Source organism: Protopterus annectens, chromosome 3.part0 (assembly GCF_019279795.1).
Source record: "Protopterus annectens isolate FY-2018-M chromosome 3.part0, PAN1.0, whole genome shotgun sequence".
NCBI classification, from domain to species: domain Eukaryota; kingdom Metazoa; phylum Chordata; order Ceratodontiformes; family Protopteridae; genus Protopterus; species Protopterus annectens.
The window spans coordinates 1803642308-1803668414 of NC_056731.1; the positions used below are offsets into that span (position 1 = coordinate 1803642308).

At 34.9% G+C, this 26107-nt stretch overlaps 1 protein-coding gene across 1 annotated transcript in view; it reads right to left on the reverse strand.

Moving 5' to 3' along the window:
• Positions 1–26107, reverse strand: part of MYL3 (myosin light chain 3) — a 359242-nt gene that overhangs the window by 51089 nt on the left and 282046 nt on the right. Inside the window, exons 5-6 of the mRNA XM_044065849.1 lie at positions 21277–21354; positions 3702–3741 (exon numbers count right to left, since the gene is read on the reverse strand). Coding sequence (XP_043921784.1) covers positions 3713–3741; positions 21277–21354 — 107 coding nt within the window. The 3' untranslated portion in view covers positions 3702–3712. The remainder of the gene's footprint in view (positions 1–3701; positions 3742–21276; positions 21355–26107) is intronic.

Genomic DNA, 26107 nt, shown 5'->3' on the forward strand with positions numbered 1-26107 from the left:
AGTTGACAAAAAATGAATGATATTCTCAAAATAAAAGTATTGTTTCAGTGGTGACAGTCATATGTAAACAGGGAAAGATCAGGAGTTGTCAATCTCTTAGAGAGTTCATAAGACATTTCAGCCAGTGGCAAAGTGGATAACATTGTCACCTCACAGCAAGAGGTTCTACAGTTTGATTCTCAGCTGGGGTGCCTTGTTCTGTGTTGAGTTTTCATGCCCTGTCTGTGTTCACATAGGTTTCCTCCAGGTACTCTGGTTTCTTCCCACATTCCAAAGGCATGCAGTAGGTGGACTGGACACTTTAAATTCACCATAGATGTGAGTGTGTGGTATGGAAGAACAGCTGTGGCAGGGCTAGTCTCCCAGGCAGTGTGGACCTTGGCTTTAGATGATTGTTACTGTTGAAGCGACACCCTGACACCATGTGCAAAAATGGGAAAAGGGGTTGTGGACGGATGGATGATTGCAAAATATCAGCCAAGTTTACAAATATCTTATGGTCATTATATATTTGATGCTTCCACTGTGAATTCCAGTATTGACTGTTTCTCCTCAGTGTGAGTTTGTAAGAGGGTAGTAAATGTTTGTTCACTCTATAAAGACCTCAGTGATAATGTATATTGTTTATAATGCTGGGACTGTGTTAATTACTTGGTTAATCCTGATTGGGAATAGGCATTCTACAGACTGTAGTTTTCTATGTCAGACCAGGGAAGTGCATAGGTTTCTAGTATAATTGTTGCTGTTACTGATGATAATATACAGGGGTTCATCAGCAAAGCTAAAGATTTGTCAGAATATAGATTAACAGATTCATAGGTGATTACAAGGCTAATAACCCTAAAGGGTCATTTTAAGCCTGGCCTTCTCTAATGTATTTGATAGGTTTTAATACCACCTAATTTTATAGGGGGTATAACTTGGGTACGAATGGTCAAGCATTTACAAGCTTCCTCTTTCTAATGGCCAAGCAGGGGCAAATGTACAATTCCCTATCCACTGATCAAGTTGTGATTGAATAGGTGCATGGAGGACCTGTGCCTTATATGGATGAAAAGCCTGTTCCAGAGAAGTGGTAATCTCTGAGACACATACTAGTCCCTCCAGTTTGGTTTATTTATGTTGTTGATGAGGTTTGGTTCCCTAGATTGAGTGTTTATGATGTGATTTGTTTAGCAGAAGTTTAGCAGGTCCATAAGGGCTGGATCAGAGGATGCGTTGAAGGCCAGGAAGGTTGCCACTCAACAAACTGTAGAAGACAGAGCACAAGAATAAGACTTTGAGGCAGTGTGTGGAGGACATGTTGTCTACATTATTTATTATTTTTGTGAGGAATGCTCCAGTTATTCAATATGCCTGGTCAGGTACATACCAAATAGGGCATTGTACTCAATGACTGCTCTAATATTTATTTATTTAACATTTGTTGACCAAGAAAGTCTGACTAGGACAGAGCCTATTTTTAGCAGAGGCCTAGGGAGAAATGCTCCAGATGCATGTCTTTGGAATGTGGGGGGGGGAACCGGAGCACCCAAAGGAAACCCACATGAACCCAGGGAGAACATGCAGACTTCACACTTAAGGCACCCCAGCTGAGAATTGAACTGGAGAACCTCTTGCTGTGAAGCTACAACGTTAACCACTGCACCACTATGCTGCCCATAAGGGGGTGAATACAATGGAACAATGACTTCTTTGGACCTAGATTTCAAACTGTTGCTTATAATTTGAGTAATTTAGAATGGTTTCTTTATTAAAGTAGGCACTTGATTATCAAATACTAGGTCACTGTCTACATATGTTTCAAAATCCCTGATCACAGGGTCAGTCAGCTCTTAGGGATGTATTATCAATGCAATAATTTCAAGGATGTTTGTGCCTTTGGGGCATTCTTTGACTGCTTCTAGTTTGCATTTGTCTGAAAACGCATTTAGCCAAAGGGCTTTGACATTGGCCTTGACTTCTCTTTGTTTTCATGCGCAATCTCAAATGTTGTTCCTTTGTGTCCTGAGATATTTTTTTATGTTTCAGTACATTTTTTATTTATTTTAGGCTATGTTAATTGTCTGTGTTTCCACTGAACAGGATGTAAACTATTTTAAATAATATTTTCAAAATGTAGAGTCTTCTGTGTGGCTTTGTAGTTTTGGTGAAAGCTATACTAGGATTTTTTTTTTTTTACTTTTATAGTTTACTTATTTTTAATTGGATTAGATATGCTTAGACTGGATTAGTTATGTCTTGCCATTAATGCTATTTTGTCACTGGCTGGATGTCATCACTATTTTATTTTATATATCTATATATCTGTATATATGTATATATCTGTATATATGTATATATATATATATATATATATATATATATATATATATATATATATATATATATATATATATATGAAACTTCTATATTTAAGAAATAGATGTCATTTCTTTTTTTTATGTTTTTGGTTCCCCATCGGACATCCTTTAAACAGTCCAGCTCCCCAGTGCTCCACATCTTATCTCCAATCCCCAGACTTACTCTGGTGCTGCTGGGGGTATTCATGGATCTTAAGGACATCCTGGGGGCTCTTTCATCTTTGCATCTGTCTTTTGGGGGGAGTTCTTTACATGCTCTACCCATTCCTTTCCCTGCTTCTTGCTCTTGTTGATTATATCCTAGACTAACTCCTATCTTTGAACGACACCTCTCCAAATGGAGTATCATCAATGAACATCCTCCCATCCAGGACAGCTGCTCAGTTAGTCTCCTGATCCACTAATCAAACTAGGATCATTGGTCCATAGTCAAGGTTTTATCCCCCACTGCCACTTTGGTAGCCAATGGCCGCGATTTCTATGATAAAGTTTAGTGAGCAGTGGTATCTTTCTTTGGAAGGTTATAGAAGTATATTTAAAGTTAATGGGAAATACCATAACTGTAACTTACTTTTCTTTGTGAAATTCTCTTATTTCATTACAAGTTTAAATTTGGGTTTAGTGGTTGATTTTATTTCGCTATGGTGTTTTTGTGAGTACTTGTCTTTGTGTTATAAGTGTATAGTAAGGAGATTTTTGATTTTAGCAAGGAGAATAATTAGTTGCACATCTCTGATGCTGCAGTAAAGATATAAATAAACCGTGGTGTTATGCAAGAATGTAGACAGAAGTCTGATGGCACATGAAGAAAATAGATAAAAAGTATCTAAACACAGTACCAGCGACACAGTTTCATCACACTATTTGTATGTGGTTTACCACTAAGATACATGTATGCATATGTATGTGTTTGCGCAGGGTGTGGTTTTGTGTGCATGTGTGTTTCTGTTCGTATGTGTATGAATATGTATTTTAGCATGTGTGTGGATACACCCAAGCATGCATACATGTCTATATGGGTATGTGCACGTACGTGCAAAAATGGTTAGATATCCAGACAGATGTAGACATAGGTATAAATATATTAAATCAGAAGACCAACAATAATCAAAAGTTCAATTCAAACATAAAATTAATTCCAGTGGATGACAGACATGCGTAGATATCTCAGATGTAGAAATACATGCAGATGTTATTAATTCCAGTGACTGCCACTTATGTATAGAGATCTTAGATGTTATAATATTGTAAATGTCAACAGCATATTTTTTTCTGTATTGTATGAAGTGCAATGCTTGCAGAATACAAGCAGAAGGTATATGAATAAAAATCACTTACCTTTATTTTATTTAGCCAGCCAAGATGTGTTTCACGAAAGCTGTAAGAAAGAAAGTATATAATAAATGAGTGTTGAATTCTTACTCTTCTCTATAATCAGTAGTACTTTGTATACAAGACCACCTTTTATCTGGTGCATTAAAACTTCATATGTCTTATTCATTTGAATTTATTTTGCTTTTGCAGTTTCTTTACCAGGTAGGCAGGCCAGTCTGAAACCCTTTTCATCTACAATGTGAGCTCCATAGGAGCCGAAAACAATATATTACATTATATGAGTGGCAGTGATACAATGCCTGGCTAAATAAACACTGACAATAAGTACAGGAATGGTGGGTACACAAATGTTTAAGAAAGAAAAACAACAAAGAATGCTGTAAGATGAAATCAGTAGATAATATACAGTGCTGTACAAATGAATTGTACCAAACAGCCTCATTACATCTGAGTGACACTTGCGGGAGCACCTGCCATTACCTCCTACTGATGCCTCTAGGCATCAAATATTGCTTGTTCATATTTATATCAATAATTCCAAAACCCATGCTATGTGCAATGTTTTAAAAGCTTTCTTCTTAAAGCTTACACAATGGCAAACTCAACTGCAATTTGACTTCTGTCTACTGCATATAAGTAGATATTAATTGTTGGTTTTATGATATCAATTTATAGAAATATAATTTTCACATTTTTCTCAATATCTCAACAACCAAATAACTCAGACAGAACTAGTTAGCATCATATGAAAGCTCTCAGCTAGATGAATAAAATGTTGCTGACAGTATGTGTGTAACTTGAGTGGTTGCTGAGATATTGTAAGTTGCTTACAAAATGTTACAAACATAATAGTTACTGTGTTTACTGTGAATTATGAAATTCAGTTTAAGACCTAGGACCTAAACAATACTACTGTTATAAAAATAGTTTGTGTTGAAAAGTCATCCATATATGGTTCCAGAGATATGACCTTTTGTTTGAAATGTGAGGACATAATTTGATTCTGTCAAAAGGCCTAGGCTCCACCCACTGAAAGTTACAGTGCAAACTTCCTGAGCTTCATTGGATTGAATGAGTTAATAAGTTTATATTTATATCACTATCTTATCTCAGTGGCCATACTCAAATACATACAAACGTCTTTATATGGATTTTAAAAATATACATTGAAAGTGAAAGGTCAAAACTTGTTCTCACACCTCTTATAAACCAAATATTGCTGCTGTTTAAAAAGCTTATGTTTTCTAGTCAATTAATTATGAATTTATTAATGATTTTGTTTCTTATTGCTTACACAAATGAATGTCTGATATCTTTTGATACTCAGGAAATATTAGACTTTAAGAAGGGTGACCTATTATACTGGAATCAGTTTCTCTCAGCTAATAAAATAAATTCTGTAGACTATCTGATCAGCAGATATAGATTGCAAAATTGCAATTGGCTGAACATCCAAACTTGTAAAGCTTTTATACATACTAAGCTTGTGCCCTCATTAGAGGCACACAATAAAAGTAACTTAAAAATATTGAATTTTATTTCAACAATTATTAATAGCTCACCCAAGAATACTTCATGCATATCTGTTATTTATAAAATTCTCAGAAATGATTTTAGAAAAACAGACGTTTCTTTTTGGAATTATTCAAGTGAAGTTAATAGACAAGTATTCTCAGAAAAAGATAAAAAAACTTTATTTACAGTCGATGAAGGAATCCACATCTTCCCTGCTCTATGGTGTATACACATGGAAATGTTTATGTAGATGTTTTTCACTCCAGATGGACTAGCAATAATGTACAAGAAAGATGAAATGAAATGCTGGAGATGTGGACACCACGATGCTGACTGGATACATATGGTTCTTAATTGCAAAATAATTTCCCCATTTTGGTTAGACTTCGAATATCTTTGTAAAGCACTATGGAACGACAACTGTATAATTTCTGACTCCCTCATCCTTTTCAATGTTCCTATTCCTGAAGTAATTCGTAAAAAAACAAACATTTTTACTATGGTCTATAACTCTATAGCAAGAAAAATTGTTACTAAAAAAAGGAAAGCCTAATCTACTCTTGTCTTTAAAGTTGAATTTATTCATCTTGTAAAATACATTTGTTAAGAATGACATTGCTATAATAAAAACAATGAGCACAACCCACCATTTAATAACTTGGACAACATTGTCTAATCTGTTAGAGAAATATTACGTGTTCTCCTATGTATATTGCTTTTTTAGTTGTTGTGGACATTGTATATAGTTTATTTCTTTTTTCTTGTTACTGTACTATTAAGTTATTGTGTTATAAAATTAATAAAAACATTTTGGGGAAAAAAAAGTTTAAGTGAAAATGAGAAAACGTCACTGGCAAAAGGGGTTTTCTTAGCATGTCTCTAAAACAATTACATGTAACTTACTCATTTAGTGGTCATTTAGCTTTGCTTTGAAATACTGTTAAGCATTTTCTGATCTAACTTCTATGGTGATTCCTTCTTACTTGCAGTGTATCCAGAATACAGTTTTATGAGAAGTAATTCCTCTTCTTGTGAGTTATGGAGTGTATAGGAAGTGTCTCACATAGCTTGGTTTTCAAATGTGGCCAGTGATCAAGTGTGAGGATTTAAAAAAATATATATTGTATTGTATTGAATATCTGCAATGTGCTCACAATGTATAGGTATTAGCAAAACAACAGATTCTGTTCATTGCTACTATATGTGATGGGGTGTTTGTGCTAGGGTTGAGATTATGGTAATGTATATTCTCATTTAGGAATTTGTACATTTTTGATAATTGAATGTCTTGGTTTTGGTGATAAAAGATGAGATATTTTTGTAGAACGTTTCTGCTGTGCAAGCAGCTTTTTGTAGCATTATCAATGTGATAAGGACAGAAAATGATCAAAAGAAACATCCAAGTTACTTCTGCTGAGTAACTATGTGTATTACATTATTATAGTTCTCTCTAATGTGTAATACATAAAGGAATGACATTTTGTATGATATCAAATATCATGCAGCTGGATTTTCTGAGACTTTGTTATTGTTTATTTATTTTTTGTTGTTATTTTTCCATGTTCAAAGTGAAAGGAACTTGTCTTGTATATTTTGTTGTAGTTGTGGTAGAGTCTAGCTATAGTGGCGTAGGAGAAGCTCTTCTACATACATGGCCAGCTCCATTTTGGGAAGTTCTAAGTTTGATCATTTATAAAGGGAGATAAGAGCGGGGGGGGGGGGCTAACACTGATCCTTGAGGTATCCCAACATTAAGGGTAGTAATATTAGAGAAGGTGTTATTGCTTTTAAAATGGAAGTTGCTATCCTTGGGGAAATTTTTAAACCACAACACCGTATTAGTTCCAAAAATAAGCCTATATAGTTTGTCTTGTAGAAGGGGGATGGGTCAAATGCCGTAGTCATATCAATAATTAATCCACCTATTAAGAAATGATTATTCTATTAGTTACTACGTAGAGTTATGTCACAGTGTTATATGCCTTATGGAGCTATGTTGCTAGTCACATAATAGACCGTATCCATTTTATGTGTGAAAAGATATGTTTATAGAGAAGTTTTTTTTTTCAAATATTTTAGCTAGGGAGTTTAGATTAGACATAAGTCTATAATATACATTAGGCATAAGTCTATAATATTGGCAGGTCTTGGGCTTATGAACTTGACAGTAGTGTAACGGTTGTTTGAAAATGGTAGGGAAATAGTGGGAGTGGCCAAAATATTAATGATGTGGGTTTGGGCTTTGGCTATATCAGTTCTGATGTTCTAATGTCATTTTTAGGAATGTGGAGCATAATGTATTTAATTTAGCCCCTGTGTTTTAATTTGAGTCAGAAGGTGTCTAGTTTGTTTTTATAGCTATCTCTTTGAAACAGAACATGTAAATGCAATCAGTTAAGAGTTAGAGAGAGAGAGAATACCCTTTTCATTATGTTGCTTGGAAAGGGCTATCGTTTTAATAGTAAGGATAGTACTGGGAATTTTTATAGTCCTCCATGAATTAGAAGTTGTTGTGGCTACTTTCTCATTTATCTAAGATACATCTGTGATTTGTCCTGTTGTTTTATAGCCTTCCAGAAATATTTTACTGAGGAAGGCAGGGTTTCCTTCTGTTTTCTAAGGCAAATGACCTGGGCAGAGTTAACAGTTACCCTGACTTCTTCTCATAGATTTATTTCGTTTTTAAGGAGCTTGTTGTTATTTGTATCCTGATTCCAATGCACCCATGTTCTGTTTCTTTCGTTCAGTGATTTAATTATAATACAGAGAGATCATGCCTCCTCCTTATCCTTCTTCTAGGAAAGAAGACATTTTGACTGGTTGTAAATGTATGAATAAAAAGTGCAAGGGCTCTTTTAGGGTTATTGGCATTATAGATACGTCAGCAACTCTAAGGCTGTTTAAGATTCTGGCCTTTTCAACTAGTGAGAAAATTCTTCTTGTAATGGTTTGTGGTGGCTTCTAATAGGTTTTAAAGGACAAATATGAAATCCCTTGGCAGATATCACTATGATAGGAAGAATACTGACAGATATGCAACTATGACTTAAAATAGTTATTAACATGTCTAATATGGAATAATTTCCAGAGATATGAATAATAGGTCTTGTTTTATTCTTAACTATTTGTTCTAGTCCTAGCAATTGTAGTGCTCTGTCTAGTTGGCGGGTATTTAGGTCTGTTGCATAAATATTTAAATCTCCTAGTATTATACAATTTATTGGAGTACCTGTACAAAACATATATTTGAAGATGCGCTGTAAGGATGAAATGGAGGAAGGAGGGGGGTATAGATAGACACAGTGTAATGATGTGTGTGGTTGGATAGGGTTGGTGTATTTAGATCCCAGTTAGGGGTCTTGTTATTCATGGCAGTCACAGAGGCTCTAAATATAAGGTTGGGTCAATAACAATCAATTAACCATGCATCTCCACCACTTTAATGGAGTACTCAGATACTAACCATACTTGTACAAGTAACCTTTAGTCATTAATGCTGCTGATGCTGATGCAGGCTATTTTAAGTCATTTTTGCCTAGGGGCTATCTGTTATTCATAACTGATAATGTGTGTATGTATAGGTGTGTGTGTGTGTGTGTGTGTGTGTGTGTGTGTGTGTGTGTGTGTGTGTGTGTGTGTGTGTGTGTGTGTGCGTGCATGCTTGTGTGTGTGTCTGTCTGTATGTCTGTATGTGTGAGCCCAAAAATCTGGGTATGAGTGGATATCTCCAGATTGTAGTATGTACTTAAGTATGCAATAAAGTTTATAAGAGAAGGCCTTTTGCTTTTCCCTGTAAACCGAACTTTTTATACTAACAGCATATGCACTAGGAATTCCATTCTGGATAACTATGTCACTAAGTGGCTATAAGTATGAAAGAGAGAGGGTGGACAGATACTAAAGTTGGTAGCAGTGAGTGGATCAGCAGATGAGAGAGGTTTTTTTTTTCAAGTGGTAGTGTGCTTGGAAGGATATGTGATGATGGTAAGATGGAGTGCTAGATTTGCATACATACCTGTATAGTAGGTTTTTCAAGCTGAGATATTTTAGTGGGAACAGCCTCCAAATGGAGTAATTTAAGATGATGTAAGGCAAAGAATTGATGCTAGGATAAGGTCAGTAGGTAATGTTACAAATATGGAAGTTGATTGTTGTGTTAAAACAGGGTTAAATAGAAAAGTAGATTGAGAATATATTAGGCAACTTAACAGAAAAGTATGTGTCTAGTAGATTTAGGCAATGGATTATCAGTTTAACATGTTCATAGTACAGCTGTCACCTGGAATGAGAAGGCTAGTTAATGGAGAGAAGTGCTCATTTTTGTTTCATTTTAACATTAGTTTAATGTTGACAGGGAACAGTCATTTAGTCTTGTCACCAGTTAGGTGATGCATCCAAATTTATATATGTGCAATTTACAGATGATTATCAAAGTAACTTGCATCCCTGTTGTCAGTTTTTTTTGCTCTAACAAAATACAGTTGCTTGCAGTTTACATATAGTTAGCCAGGTGACTAGCGCCCTTGCTACCACCAGGTCTGCAGGTTCTGCCAGAATTGTGCCTTTAGTGCTCATATTGAGTTTGTAATGGGATAGATAGGTTTTAAAATGTAAGAACAATAGGAACTGGAAGCTGTTAGTGAGGAATGAATAGGACACTGTCTAGAAAAGCAAGTAAGGAATAAGAGCGATACAATTATTGCACCAGTATATTGGGAAAGCTTTTCTAAAACAAGATTAAGTAAACAGAGATGAGCCTAAGTGTTGTTGAAGATCTTCTTTTGCAAGATTAAATAATATGGTGATGTCTAAGTTAGTAGTTATCTGATTACTGTGGTATTGCATTGACTTGGATATGCATGTAGGAGAACTGTTTTGTGATAGGTAATTGTGAGAGTGTTCCTATGTATAAGGGAACTGATATGGGGGTGGGTGGTAATAGTGGTAGGGTAGGGTAAGGACTAAGTGAAGCCAGAATACATACAACTAAGTGAACTGGGGCTATCTCCCTGGCCAGTAGTCCAAAACAAAACAGTAAATTGCCTGAGAGGGAAAACTGCAGCAGTTTATCTAGTGGGAAGCTCATAAAATAATTATGTGATATTTTTTTGCAGCTCCACATGGGCCTTACATCAAACTGCCTTCCAGAGGAGCTAGGGGGTCTTTCAGTAAAGACTGGGATGATTGTAGATTATGTGAAAGTAAAGTTGTGTAAGTAAACTTACCATAACAGTAGATGTTTGAATATTCACTGCTGCATTAGCCTTCCTATATGGGTTATATCCTGATAAGAATATGACAGCTATACAGCTTCCAAAGCTTCAGGGCACTTTCCATACACCCAAGCAATTAGTGAACTGACATAAAAGTCAGGTTTGGAAGTCAATCCCTTCAGAGATTGCATTCAACACAGAGAAGGAGGGTAAAGCCATGGCAAGGACAATGTAAGCAAAGTAACACAAAGGACCATACCCTCGCAAAAGGGCATGGAAAAATATGGCATGGAGAGAGGGAGAGGCTACTTGCAGCAGTGATCATTCAGAAATCGGCTGATATGATAAGTTTCTTACACAGCTACACCACATTCATTATCTTATCACTGCTGCAATAGTCTAAGCTGTATGGATAGATTACCATAGCTAAGACTGACTGGGGAGAGAAGGCTGAGAGGTTTCCTTGCCACCTTTAATACCTGTTGCATGTTCTCAAAACAAGGATGCCTAAAAGATATTAGGATTCTATTATCTAGACAGTCAGTTGTAAATGTTTGGGGTCAGGATGTATCAAACAAACCTAGTCTTGTGTGAGTAGATCCAGTTTGTGAGGAAATGTGTGATAACTGCTCCTGGACATTTTTAAAAGACGGTAGAATCATTGTTGCCTAGGCCAGAAGGGAGTCCCCACAATGATCTTTGGGAAGTTTTTCTAAGTTTTTAGAATAACCCTGAACATTCATAGTAAGTGTAGAAAACTATATAGGCAAATACCTGTCCATAGAAAAGCCAAAAACAATCAGTAAGCCAAACCAAGTGGTCCTCAAAATACACATTTATTTGATCAAGTACAATCACGGTTGACTGCTTTCATCTATTTACACAGACATCATCAGAACCATGAATGAAACTCTCTCACTTCCTCTTAAAGTTTTCTCACTACCTTCTAAAATGATTGAAACAATACACCGTCAGAAACAACCAGTCAATATGTAATTTCATGACATCTTTGATTTACTGGTGAAGTGCTTGTCTTCAAGACTTATTTTAAATTTAAACCTAAGAAAAAGCTGAAAAACATAGTAGAAAATCAGCAAAAAAATATTACTTTGGCATTAAGAAAATAAACTTAACTAAAATACTATCAAATACAATAACCTCACATAAAGCCAAGAGCAGCAATCACAATATACTGGCTCATTTTCTCAGTTCAGTAATGATTGAAATGATGTCATTGAGACTGGGTGAATTGGCTGCATCCAGTCTAAGTTACCAAAACATTTCCCGGTGTAAAAGTTTGTTTTGCCAATCCCCAACATAGGGTACCATCTGAATCTGTTCATGTACTAAAAAACAAATTTGTTGAACCCTGGGCATATAGTAAAGTACTTTGCCAGTGCAGTCTTTTTGTCTTGTTGCTGTATGCTGTAAGTGTGTTGGTATATTCATTTATTCAAGGCATTTTTGGCCCTGCCTATGTAAAAAGCAGAACATGAAGTGCATGTGGCCAGATAGAAAACTCTTTGTGTTGCACAGTTATATTTACTGCCAGTCATTATACTAACAACTTTGTTCAACAAAGGGCCTTGATAACAGGTGTCTGTGCATGAGCATTGATGACAATGTCCACATTTCCTTCTGTTTGATAGTCCCCTACTGCCTGCCCCTGTTTTTTCTAGAATGCATTTCATATTAGGCTTATTTTTGTAAGTGAAAATGTGTGTGGGGGGGTTCTACAAAATGGATTTTGATTTTGTCATCACACTGCAATGCAAATCAGATCTTTTGCAATATAAGTTCAATATCTTTGGCATCTAGGGTATAATGTAACACCATGTTCATGTGGTTATGAAAACCTAGACCACCTTGGTCCTTGTCTGCCTTCACAAGTTGTTGTAACCAATTCTTGATGATTGCTACATATTTGTTACTTGTTCCAACCCACACTTCATTGACTGTCATATCCTGCAGAGATGAGGGGCATCCTCTATACTGGAACATCAATTTCAGGCTTCTGAACTGTTCAAGACACATGTTGTCATCCGAAGTAAGCCAGGAAGTTCTAATGATCAAAAGCTTAAACATATGTTTGATCTATACCCACATATTATTTGTGATTCCTGGGACTTGCTGAACAAATTGAATATCAAAATGGAGATCAAATATGAGTAGTTTGAACACTTTGAGGTACTCCATTAGCTGTAGGTAGCCTATCATTCTATCTTTTTTGTTCTGCTTTCCCCACCCAATCATTTATGTGTAGTTAGTCCTTCTTCTTGCTATTGTGATGCCTCTTGAAAAATAGTTGGGCTGTCAATGATTTTTATTGATGACACCATACTCTTATGATTCTTTTAGTATAAGGCCACCAATGTCCTTCACAACTGGCTTAATTGTTACTCAGCCCATAAATATTCAGAGACATCAAGAAGGGATAATGTGCCTCTAGTAGTACATTATTCATGGACAAAAAACAGTACAGTCTTACACCAAACCTGTTTACATGTAATAAATACAATAACAAGAATATCTAATGTGATGTGTGTGGAATACTCATTTTGTTGTAGGAAACTGATTTATTGCCATAGATATCATATTCCCTGTAGTATAAGTGGATTGCATTTAGTTGAGTTAGATGTAATGCTTGTAGACTTTGTCTTTTATAGCTATTGGAGAATTTGCTGTCTGCTATAGATTCTGTGACTCCTTTTGTATCATATATTATATAATTATTTATCAAAAGTCAACTATAGTCAATATTTTTCTTTTACTTTTCGGATATAATTAAATAATACGTCATTGTTCCTTTTTGATATAGATGCTAGTGCACTTTTTTACATACTTTTATAAGTTTATTAAAATCTTTATGTATTTTATTTAAAAGTAGCTCATTAACTGAGCAAAGGGACCAGGTAATTCTTAAACTTTGAATGCAATGATGTACGGTCCTTGTCTGAACACAATTCAAACAGCAGATCGATTCATAAAAGAAAAATGCCCTCATGTGTGATTATATATATGTGGCCCTCCCTCAACTAGTACCACAGACCAGGACTGTGGAAGCAACATGGACCATACAATGTGCATTGTCATCATACATGGTTTATTAATACTGCTCTTAGGGAAAAAAAACCCTCTCCAGCTTATATTAATAGATAGCTTTTGAAAATACCTGTTATATAATTAATGGATGTTCTTCTGGCCCTGCTTGGATAATTTTCAGCCATGACAACAGCATGGGTAGAGAAAACAGATACATATGGATGATTTATTGAAGCCAATAAACCTGCATAATTTTTGGAGGTGGAGGAAACTGAAGTGCATGAGTCAAACCCACACAGTCACAAGAAGGACATGTATATACCACCACAAGCAGTGAATAGAGATCAGGAATTAAGCTTAGATCATGGAACTACAAGACATGTTATTATAGCTTTGATTCATAGGGCTGCAAAAACGAAGAATTCATGTTCTGGTACATTATGTAACACTAGTTAGCCTGGATTCAGATTTATCTGTTACAGTTTTAATGCACAAGAATTTTGGTTCATTTTTTTCTCTCTTCTGAACACTCTGACTTTCAAATAGTTTCTTTCAAGTGATTAGACATTACCATCTCTTTTGTATAGTCTCCATTATTGAAATTATGTGAAAAAAGTGACTTAATAGTTGAATCTTTAGCTCAAAGCTAAGCATATAGTGCAGGTATCTTTTTATGTAAAGAAAGGTTGTAAAACTATTCACATTTTGTTTAAAGTTCTTGGATTTAGTTAGGCCAAGTTCTTAATTTTTAAAAATGCTTTGGCCCTCCACAGCTACAATCTTCAAGCATTTTCTTGCACCTTTAGAGACAGTCTTTGCTCCTGTCATACCTAGTAAAAGGATCCTGTATCATCCCTAAGGGTCTTTCATCTTCATACAAGGGATTGCCTCTTGGGAACCCATAATTTTAGTTGGGAAGGATGACAGTCAGGAATACTTGAATATTTTCAGCTAGCAGAAAACGTTTTGAATGCTGATGACAGAAAGGCATTATATGAGACATGGAATGATTATACATTCACTGGAGAGAAGATACAGTAACAATAAAAAATTTGTTGTGATGAAGTCTTGATTTTTTATGTTAAAGCACTTAACCTTAATTAAGTTCTTTAATATAAATAGCAATATAAGTAAGACAAGACATTTTCCAGTTTATAAGTGAAATGAAAATTTTAAAACAGATATGTACTGCTTACAAGATAAAAAGTATTTAAATGAAAAACAAAAATTACAATTATCACATGTTTGCAAAGCTAAAATGGCTTGGAGCTTTGGGTGGGAGCTATGCTCAGGGACTGCAGTTATATTTAAAAATAGAGAGGTAAAATTACTACATGTAACAACTGTAGTTTCAGAGAAAGCTGATATATATGGTTGAAGAAAGACAGAAAAGCATTAAGATTTAGGTTACTATCAATCAGATACAGGAAAAGATTATTTGGGAAGGAAACTAGGAAATACAAATCTAGTTATAATAAATATAAATGGCTATGGCTAGAAATTTTAATTCCTACTTAAATTACTGATTTACTGGATCTTAAAATGCCTACAAACCTAAAGAGACACAATGGGCTAAACTTATGTAAAAGTAGACAATTTGCATGTATTCAAGGACACAAAGTCTGAAAATGATTTTTTTTTTTTGCGAATATGATAGATATGGGGGAGGCAGAAGAAAGAAAGAAACAGAATTTTCAGACTACTATTTGAGCTAGAATAGGTAAATCAGAAGTTATAAAGGAAAGATAAGGTCTGAAAAGACTTAAAGTTAGGATTATACAGTTACAGATATTTAGGAGTTAAGAATTAAGAGTTAAGAATGTAATTAATAATTCCATTGTTTTGGCTACATCATGAATTGATGAGGCAGTTTAGTAATTATTGGAAAGAGTGGAGGATAATGTTACAGAAAAATGTAAGGAAGTGTATATGATGTAGGCATGTATAAAATAATCAGAAAATGTGTAGAGATCATAAGATATTTTTATGAAAGAGTGAGAGAAAGAGAGTTCTCTGAAAAAAAAGGAACTATAATAGCAAATATGGTACATGGGCATAGATATGAAAAGAAAGAAATTGTATCACATTTTTAGAAAATAATAAAGAAAAAAGTAGGATGAATAGTCAGCATGAGTCTTAAAAATTATTTTTTTTCTCTTCATATATTGAAATAACAATGCTAGTAAGAGAGTATGTGTACATGAAGGGAGTTATAAGACTTCAAGAAAACCAAGTACAATGATATGAAGCATATGCAACAAGAAAAGGACGGAGAAAAGTAATATAAGAAGCTATAACTAGTGCGCTAGGGCTGGTTGATTTAGTGTATGATTTTTTTAAGAACTTGGATGAACAAGGAAAGAAGTTATTATTAAAAACAATGAATAAGTGTATAGAAAGTAGTTTATACAGTGAAGAAATACATCAAGGTTTAAAAGGGAATGGGAGGAAAAAAGATGCCGAAGACCAATAACTTTCAGTAACACAAATTCTAAGTTATTTTTGAATGTTATTAAAACAGTCCTGGAGGTTTGCTAGGAGAAGTTATCTAGGAAGGGATATATGGAATAAAGGACAATCAAATGGATATATGAGTTATACTTAAAGAAATGTGAAGCTTTATAATAAGAAATAAAGCAAAATGGAAGGGACTTAGGTTAAGAAAAGTTGTAGATCTAGTATCTAATATAACATGGAATAAAGTACTAGTCCATGAATGGCACTAAGCAAAAGTGATGGTTAAAAGAGGAGTAAGACAGGGATCTCTAATGAACACACCATTATTTACATAGTAACAAATATGGTTATAACAAAGTGTTATGATGGGGCTGATAAGGCAGTATGGGAGAATAACAAGGGGCTAAAAATATTATGTTAATAGCTTATGCTGCTGACTCAGTAATAGCAGTTAAAATAGAGCTTATATTGGTGTTTATGTAAAAATACAACACCATTTATTAAATGATGACAAAAATAAGAGCTTTGAGAATACTATTCAAATTGAAGTTTCTTTTTCTTTTTCTTAAAAAGACAAATAGAAGTTTTAAGTATAAAATATTTGAAAAGAAAATAGAAGCTGAAAGGAAGGAATTGTTAAAATGTTAATTAATTAGCTGGTATGTAGAATTCATTTCAAATGACATATAATAAAAATGACATATGATACATTTGCATGTTCTGGGTACGTCAGGATCTGTAAAAGAGAGTGTCTACTTTTCTAGTTAAGTAAGGAAAAATGAGTCTTTGGTAAACATTTTTAAAATAATCTGGAGATCTTGGTTAAACCCATTTTAGTGAGGTATACTTTATTGCAAAAAAAGATGGGTGGATTATGTTTAATATAGTCTGTCCATGTTATTAGAATTAGTGGAATTATTTTGAATAATGCAAAAGATGCAACCAATAAAATGAAGATGGTTTATGTTGCTATAAAAGTAAGAAGACGTTTTGAGTAATGGAAAAAGTGAGAAAATAAAAAAGCTGGGTATAGGAAAAGGTTATACAAGAAAGGAAATGGAGTTAAAAGCCATGAATAATTATTGTGTAAAGCTTTGGCATAGACTGACAAAGGAAGCAAAATGTGCTGTAAATGAAATGCAGAACAGATTTAGTAAGACATGTGAAACTACAGACTTATTGCGGTGATTAGTGCAAAAAATGCAAATAAAAGCTAAATGATTTATCAGATGAGTGATTATATACAGTATGCAATGTTGACAAGACATTTTTCATGATCTTATTAAATGTTAGAAAATGAAAGTAACTGAAAAAAAGTTTACATTGGTTTTAAAAGTAAACCATTGAAATGATTATGTTAAATATAAAATATTATAAAATAAGTAAGGCTGTTCACGTATAAAATATCATTTGCTGCTCTGTGTGATATTTGAGAATATGACGGGAAGAGTCATTTTATGAGATTGTGACTTCGTAATGAAAAAGATTAGAATAAAGTTGTGGAAGAAAGTATGTGAGAGGGGGGGAATGGGAAATGTATTTCTGTTTTTATTTAAGATGAGTTGAAGTCATCTAAATGTACTTGGATATGTGAAGAAACAATGTTTTGATGCTTAAGTATATTTTCAGATTTTGTTAATGAAGCTCCATTTTCTCTTAGATAAGTGCTGTGGGATGTTTTCCATTTACCTGGGTTATGAGCAGTTTTCAGAGATGGGTTCTTGTGTTTACATTAGCTCTGTAGTGAAAGCTTTTTCACGGTCTACAGTCCTAAAGCTTGGAAAACAGCAATAGGAATGCCATTACACAATGATGAACTAACCATGGACCCTTGTAACAATATGTATATTAATCTCACTAACTTCATATGCAAAGCTTTGGACCATATTATCTCAGATCTCATTAATCTGGATATTGAAAATCTCTTAATCCTGGGCCCTCATTAATTTGGCTTCATCAGTGGAATTCCTGCCACTTTAACCTTATTCATTTGTTTGGAAAAATAACCAAAGCTGTGGATAGTGGTTATGCAGTACTTTCTGAATATCTCAACCTGGCCATGAACTTTGACACTATTCCCCATGCATGTATTATTGACATGGTTGTAAATCTGCGTGCACATCCTCATGTTTCTAGGTGGCTAGCTAACTGGCGATCTGACAGAACTTATGTAGTTAGAGTCATAGGTGCCACTTCTGATAACAAAAGAGTTACCTGTGGTATACACAGGGCTAAGTGTTAGGTCTTCTCTTATCTGGCATAGATTCCTCCAGGCCAAACTCTTGTCCTATGGCTATCTGGGTCTATATTACAAAATCAAAAAACCCTTTACTCGAATACCTAAATGTTGACACCTATAACCCGAACCGCAAAAATCCCAAATACACTAAACAGTGAAAAATAAAATAACAAACTGTCATAGTCGGCCAACCTCACCACCTGCTACATACTACCAGTACCTACCCAAACAAAATAAATAAACCACATACATACACTAACTAAACCCTACTTCTAACCTAAAGTAAAGCACCAAAACCCTACTTGTAACCCTACACTAAACCCCACATACACAACTAACTATGCACTATCCTTAACCTCTCCCTAACCCTAGGTCCATAACTACCGCACACTTCCCCTACAGACAGACACCCAAAAAAAATAAATAATACACATACATACAGTTAAATAAATCCCTACTTCTAACACTACACTAAATCTTACATACATTACCTATCTATTCACTTACCTTAACCCACATCCTAACCCTAAAGTTCTATCTATCGCACACTTACCTTACGGAGCTATACGGCAGATGGGACAACCATTACACTTTGACATTTAAATTTTCACTATTTTGGACATTCGGCATTTCCGTCTTTCACGCAATCCATGTCGCTCTTTTCGTATTTGTGATTATGGTCTTTCGATCTGGTAATAGGAACCTGGCTGTCTAAATATGCAGCTTTCTGCATACTGGGTGTTGTAATTCAATCTTCCACTAACTCTCGATTGTTCTAACATAGGTTAGACCAGGGTTAGAGCATGTTAACAGTTAGTACAATGACAATGTTCTCAAAGTGAGTGGAAAAAAATGTAACAAAGTTCATTTTAGCAGTCAAAACATTTTTCACACTCCACATAAGTGACATACACCCCTCCAAGTCAGACACTATCCTTAATGGATATTTGCACTCCTGCTGATAATTCCTTATCATTGGACCATCATGTCACCACAGTAGTTTGGAAAGCCTTCTAGCTGGCCACCTAATTTTTTAAAGTCATCCAAAAATGTCTTAGTCCCTCTTTAATCATATGCTATCCAACCCATTATTTAATATAATGCACCTTGGGGTAGTATTTGTCTAAATATCACTAAGGCTGAGAGACCTCAGAAATTCAGAAATAAAAAACATGTTAGTTATTGGGAAGGACTGACAACCGTGCTTCTCTCTCTCTCTCTCTCTCTCTCGATCTATCTCTCTCTGTATTTAGTCTCTTATAGACATTTCTGTAGAAATCTATGTCTACCCTTTTGAGCTATGAAAGATCTAAATCTCTGTGACCTCCTTTTACTTTACAGAACAAGTGGTACTTCAAATACCCAGTTAAAGGAATGAAACATTCATTAGCAGATAAATAAGACATTGGTGTGATAGATTCATATCATAACATATCCTACCTCTGGAAAAAACGTCCACTGCATGTAAAACAGAATAGCACTTTTGTCACTTTCATGGTAAATCTAGAAAATTTGGTGGGCAGCATCAAATTCTCCCTGGTCTGGCTTGTGTTGTCCTCCTTGAGGCTAGAGAGAATGACTAAATATTTTTCTAGGATTGTAACAGCCTGCATACTAATTTCCTAGTACTTATCTATGAACCTACAAACATCTCATATGATGTATGGTACACTCAGGATTGCTACCTCACCACCACCAGTATACACTGCAGAGTCAGTATTGGAAAGGAATCCAGATAGCTGGAGTGGGAGTGAAACACATACTCCTCTGATGTTCCAGCATTAAAGATGAGTGTACTAGGTGCTGGCCACTGAATTGGATATATAATATGTGCGATGGAATGATACAAATGTCTTCATTTATCAAGACAAAATATCATAGTAAAATCATCAAATCCTAATACAGTCTCAGTACTGTAACATCTTTGTATGAAACAGTACAAAATACTAATTTTCATACCTCACATCCCTGGTGTGTATACATGCTACCTGATAGGCTGCACAAACCTTACACAAACTCAAAGATGAGGGAAACATGAAAAACCATAAAACTAACCTTTTCTTTCCTTGCAGTGTTAAAGTGAAGAACAGCATATGCACACCAAATCAGGCTACAACACACTGATATGTTGACAATAGCCACATGTAACTTCATATTTATGTTATTTTAAAAATATAATAACACACAGCATGCTCAGCTGTAATTCTCTGAGAAAATTGTCCAGCTTACGTTTATACTAAGGTTTCAGTGCTAAAGATGTTGCTATTAAGCACGGATTGTTTGCATTATCTGTTTAGTATCGTAACTGTATTGCAACAAAGTGGAAAATAATTGCTGAAATAGGCTACTATAAGCTGCCAATGCTGAAAAGGTAAAAAAAAAAAACTAAGATTCTAAATATAGGTTAAATTAAATTAAAGCAGTATGTATGCAGTGCACTAGGCTGTTCATCACTTGTAATAAATAGATAATGATGCTGCCCCAGCCTGTTTCAGAATGGGAGTATAATTTGGAGTTAACTCAATTTTTGCAAAAGTGCTGGGTCTATTCAGGGACAGACTAGTGCACAGAATGAAAGTAATTTCTGAGACAACGTGGAAAAAGGTATGCATTCACAGTGGCTAGGAGGTATGCTACAAAGTAAACCCTGATGAATTAGTATATACCTAACAAATGCACCATCAACCTAAAACATAGTGGCTTCAACTTTCTCAATTTTGTGTTTACAAAGAAAACCATGCAAATACAGATTCCTAAGTGGAAATCTGGAATATTGCATCATACAAATGAAATCAGCACATCTACTTTTGACTAGTTTTTAGGTCCAAAATTGTAAACTCTTCTCTACGTATCAGATAACTTCAGCCAGATTTAATAATCAGTCCCCTAACCTGACATAAAAAAGGATCACCACCATTGGCCTTCTGGCATACCAATAGAAATGGAAAGCAAATAATGTGTTAATCACTTCTTAACAGACAGATATCAACAAATTTTTGAATAACCATGAAAAGTGACATCCTGATCAAACAAAAATACATCTTTAAATGCAAATTTTAATGTGTTCTAATATGGCACCAGTAAAAGAGATACCATCCTGTTTGACTCATACCTTCATAATTGATGCATCCATTTGCATCTTCATGACCAGCCATGAGTTTCTCAACTTCTTCTTCACTCAACCGCTCACCTGAAAAGGAACCATAGTTATTGTCATTTCAACTCTTTTCAAGAAACATCATTTCATAAAATATGCTCAATTAGCAAAAGCACGTGTTTTAGTTACGTATACGGGATTATAGAATAAGTGTTGTCAGTTGTTTCTATAGAAAATTAATCTTACAAAAAAACAAGGTAATAAAGTAATGCAATCAAATATAAAATAACAGGAAACTCAGTTATATATCGCACCAACATCATAGATGCTAAGATGTACATCAGGGTCCAAAAACTTACACTATCAAAAAGTGTTATTGCAGTACAATATAGCTCCTACCTACATTTCTTCTACACAGCCATGATAAATCCAATTAAGCCAGACATCACTAAAATACAATATTCCCTATCTGAGGAAGACGTCTGTTGTATGAAGTCTATCATTCTGGTCATAAGAAGACCCTGGAAGTTATACTATATGTTTGGAAATTAAGTAAACCCATGAGAAAGGATGGAGCAGTGTGTCAAATATGCAGATGTAATTATGGTACTAAAGTACCATTTAAAGTCAATGGATAGTCTGGATATTAGATAACAAGCTGATTGCATCTATCATACAAAGACAGACACAAAGAAAAAGAAGCATGCCTATGGCTGTATTCATACACACACAGATACACACACGGAGATGCATATACAGATTCTGAGGATCTGTTTCACATATCAACGTCTTGTTCTCTCAGTTCTGCAAACCTGAAAAAGTGCACTGAAGGCTGTTGTTCAAAATTCAACTTCTTCATCTAAGTGGACTATGTACTAAGATAAACAAACGAACAAACAAACAAATAAATAAATAAAAACAGCTATCAAAGCCACAGACAAGGAAGGGAAAAAAAATCATTTGGGTAATTTCAAAACCAGGCTGCATAATTAAGTCCTACTGATCAAAATAGTCAAAACTTTAAAGTTATAATGTTTATTTTGACCTGATCCACACTGATGTAAGCAGGCTTCTCATAGGACTCTGATCCTTCAAATATTAAAAATGATTCTGTCTCTGTTTAGTTTGCAAATGTGTTCTGATTTAGAATCCTTTACTTATGGAGCAATAGGCAGATGACAAGTCCCCCCACACATGAATTTGAAGTACATTGCCTACGTTTTACGGTTATAGCCTCTTCTTTACTTGCTGATTTGACCTAGCTTCTTTCATTACTTGAAAACATCCTGCAGAAAATAAGGCCTGTCTATGTTTTGCCTTTTATCATGCTAAATTTGAAAGCAGATGTTAGGGAATCAATATACATTTGCTCTAAATGTTGGATTTTACTGGATTTCCTGGACTAAATCACAACATTCAACATACCCCTGTCAAATCCCCCTTTTCAAGTCATTTAAATCTTTTTGACACCAGCCTAGTGCAAGATCCTGACCCACACTGGCAATCCATTTTAAATATTCTCAAGATGTTTTCCCAGTTATACTGGTGTAAAACAGCTCACTGCTACCAGGGGATCAAAAGACTATAGTTCTAGCAGTTAAAAAAAAAATCCTGCAGGTTAAAGGACATAAATCAGCAGAACAGAAGCTTTTGTTCTAGGCAGTAGAAGGATATGACTGTATAGCTGAGATAGCTTTGCTACAAAAAAAAGAAAGCAGTTAGGCAGAATTATTTTTATTTTGAGCTGACCATTTGAGAAGAGTGCTATCTTTAGAATCTTTAGAAATTAGCATCACTCCTTCCTTGTATCTGATGAAGGCAGCAGCTGCCATAGTCAGACCCTGTTTGTTCTGCAGCTGTGTACTGTTTTATTTTTTCATAGAGTACAGCCTCAGCAGCACAATGCAACTTCAATGGAAATCTCAGGTTTTACAGGCTTTACTTTTTTACATCAGCAAATAAAACTAAAAATAGAATTAGTTACACGCAATGAATTACTAGGACTTGTCATTGATAAAAATCTCAAATTTAACTACCATATCTTACAAATCATTAAAAAGACCAGTCATAAACTGGGCTCCTTCTATAGAGCTAAACAATACCTTAAAGACACAGCACAGCAAACATTAGCCTCAGCCTACTTACTCCCAGACCTCCTTTATCCATCACCTACTCTAGCTAACCTAAATACCACTCATACCTCTCAACCTCTTAGCACAAAAATTCGGGACAAAGCCTCAAATAATGGTGGGAGTAAGGTCCAAAAATAGGGACAGATTATAAATATTGCAGTTATAAACATAGAACATTGTTAGAATAACATGATTTATATTAGCATGCATGCTCTGAAGGATACAAAGTCTGAAATTCAAATGTGTGCCATTATTTAGTGACCAGTCTGCAGTGATTTCCCAGAAAACCACAAATTTTATGAGAAACGGACCAAAAACATGAGGCAAAAATCTGGAATTCTGCGAAGATCTGTAGAGTCGGTCGCTACAATACCACTATTAAATCCAAACTGGCCTCTTAATATAATAAAATTGCTAAATTTGCCACTAACTCAAGACACGGAGTCCACCACAGTTGAGCACTGTGACAACTTAACTGGTTCAAACAATGCCTAAAACAGTCACAATTAGTATCTGATTATAAATTTATTAACTACCTAGATGAATGCCTCATACTAAAAAAAAATCTTACTGCTTTTATTAAAAATAACTAAGTCTAATGCCTAAGCTGGAGACTCACGTTATTCCAGCTACTTCTCAAAAACATGGAACACCTTCCCAGAGCACATCAAACTCACTGACAAACTGCCACGCTTTAAAAGTCTGTTCCAACTACATCTGAATAAATCCTGGTCATGCTCATGTTGACCACCAGGCTGACTCTACAATACCCTACACTTTCCTCTGTCTTTCTTTCTCAACCTCTTCCTCTTTCCCTTTTGTTACTTCACTTGAGCCTTTTTTAACTTCTTATCTCCTCTACCAGACTCTAAACTGTAGCTATACTCTCAAAATGTCATCTGCTTGCCTAGATACACCATATGCTGCAATGTTTTCCCTTCTAAAGTATAAATTCATTTAATTCCTGCAAGAATTCAGAGCTATGAGAACTGTATATACTTATACATATTCATATAAATAAACACAGAAAGTGGTCCCCGTGCCAAAACACCAAACTAATAAAATAATCCAGGCACAGTGAGTCCAGCAGTTGTAGCCATGTCTTTAATACACACCAAGCAAGGAAAACCAAAAATAAGCACCTCACATAAAAAACACTACAACGAATACTCCTTACGTTTTCGTCAATTAACTTCTTCAGAATAAAATGACTTAAAACAAGCCCTTCTTATATATATGTAGATTTTTTAAAATATCCAATGGCATCACAGAATAAATTAAACGAGTTTTGTTAGTTAAATAGCTTGACAGTGTTAATAATTAATTAAACAAACAGCTTAACAGTATAAAGTGAGAGAGGCTAAATTCTTTTACATATGAAACTTCATATTGGTTGTTAAATAACAAATTAAAAACGTACAGAATGTATGATACTTGACTATAAAACTGACCCTTACAAAACTAACTAGGCTAAAAAGTTGTGAAATAGCACCATCTTGTGTTAAAATAACATAAATAACAAAATATATGTAAATTTGAATAGTTTAAAAAAAATGATATAAATACACCTCTTAGGATACAAAATACAAAAGGATTTTGATTGTGTCTTTGCTCATAACCAACATGTATCATGGCGACTCAACACGCTGGAAATGCTTCCCATTCTCTTTCTTACATGTTTAATTTGGTTCAATGGTTCCTCAGGAAAAATAGCTGTAAAGGTATTGCTTATACTGAATTATGTCACTCACATTCTAAAGGCAATGTCTGAGTTCCTAACACTGAAGTCTTTTACTTCTGTCATGGCGTAGTGACCCTGTCGGTTACAGTCAAATATGCGGCCCATGTGCATTTTGTAGCTGATAGATATGCTTCCATTTACTCAAAAATTAAAACACTAGCTTTAATTTAACACAGAATCATTGCTAGTGCTACCTATAATGCACGTAATTGAATACTAGGCAACTTAAGGTATTTCCCAGCCAGAATCTAAATCAAAGGATTGGTTCATCTTTGTAGTCTTCTAGGCTTTGCAGTGAAGAATGATCCAAGACAGCTTACTTTTAACAGTCCAAATTTTTCAATCAGTTTCATTCAAAAGTTAGACACACTTATTCAGAATTTACAGTAATACAGACTATTCCATCTAATCAGTGATGATAAACTAGCAGATCTAAATCAACTGAAATTCAGGCACTGTTTAGGGGAGGGGGGCTATTTCATCTTTATCTGCTAAGGCAGCATATTTTGTTTGCTATTTCAGTAGGTAAATTGTTAAGCAAGATGTTTGATTGAACTGTGGAAAGTGAAAGTGAAATTTATCTTGGATTTAATTCATGAAATATTTGATATAATTTGCCACTGAACATATCCTCAAATAGGTTCATAGGTTCATAGGTAGGTACTTGGCTATCTGCTCGAAGGCATTTATAAGCCCTTAGATTAGTTCCCTGTGCCTCTGTCCAGTAGAGCCATTGAAGGGATCCCTGGGGTAAACTTTCTGTTTTCCATCCACTCATCAAGGTTTCTCTTGAAGAGGGTTAGCGAGGATCTCTGCCTAATGTAGATTGGAATCTTGTTCCAGAGCATGGGAAGTCTCTGAGACAGGAATCTATCCCTTCAGTACATCCTATTTATTGTTGTGGTGAGGTTTAGATCCCTGGAGCATGTGGCTTGAGCGGATATAGTTTTCTTTAGGTGGAGCATGTCCATCA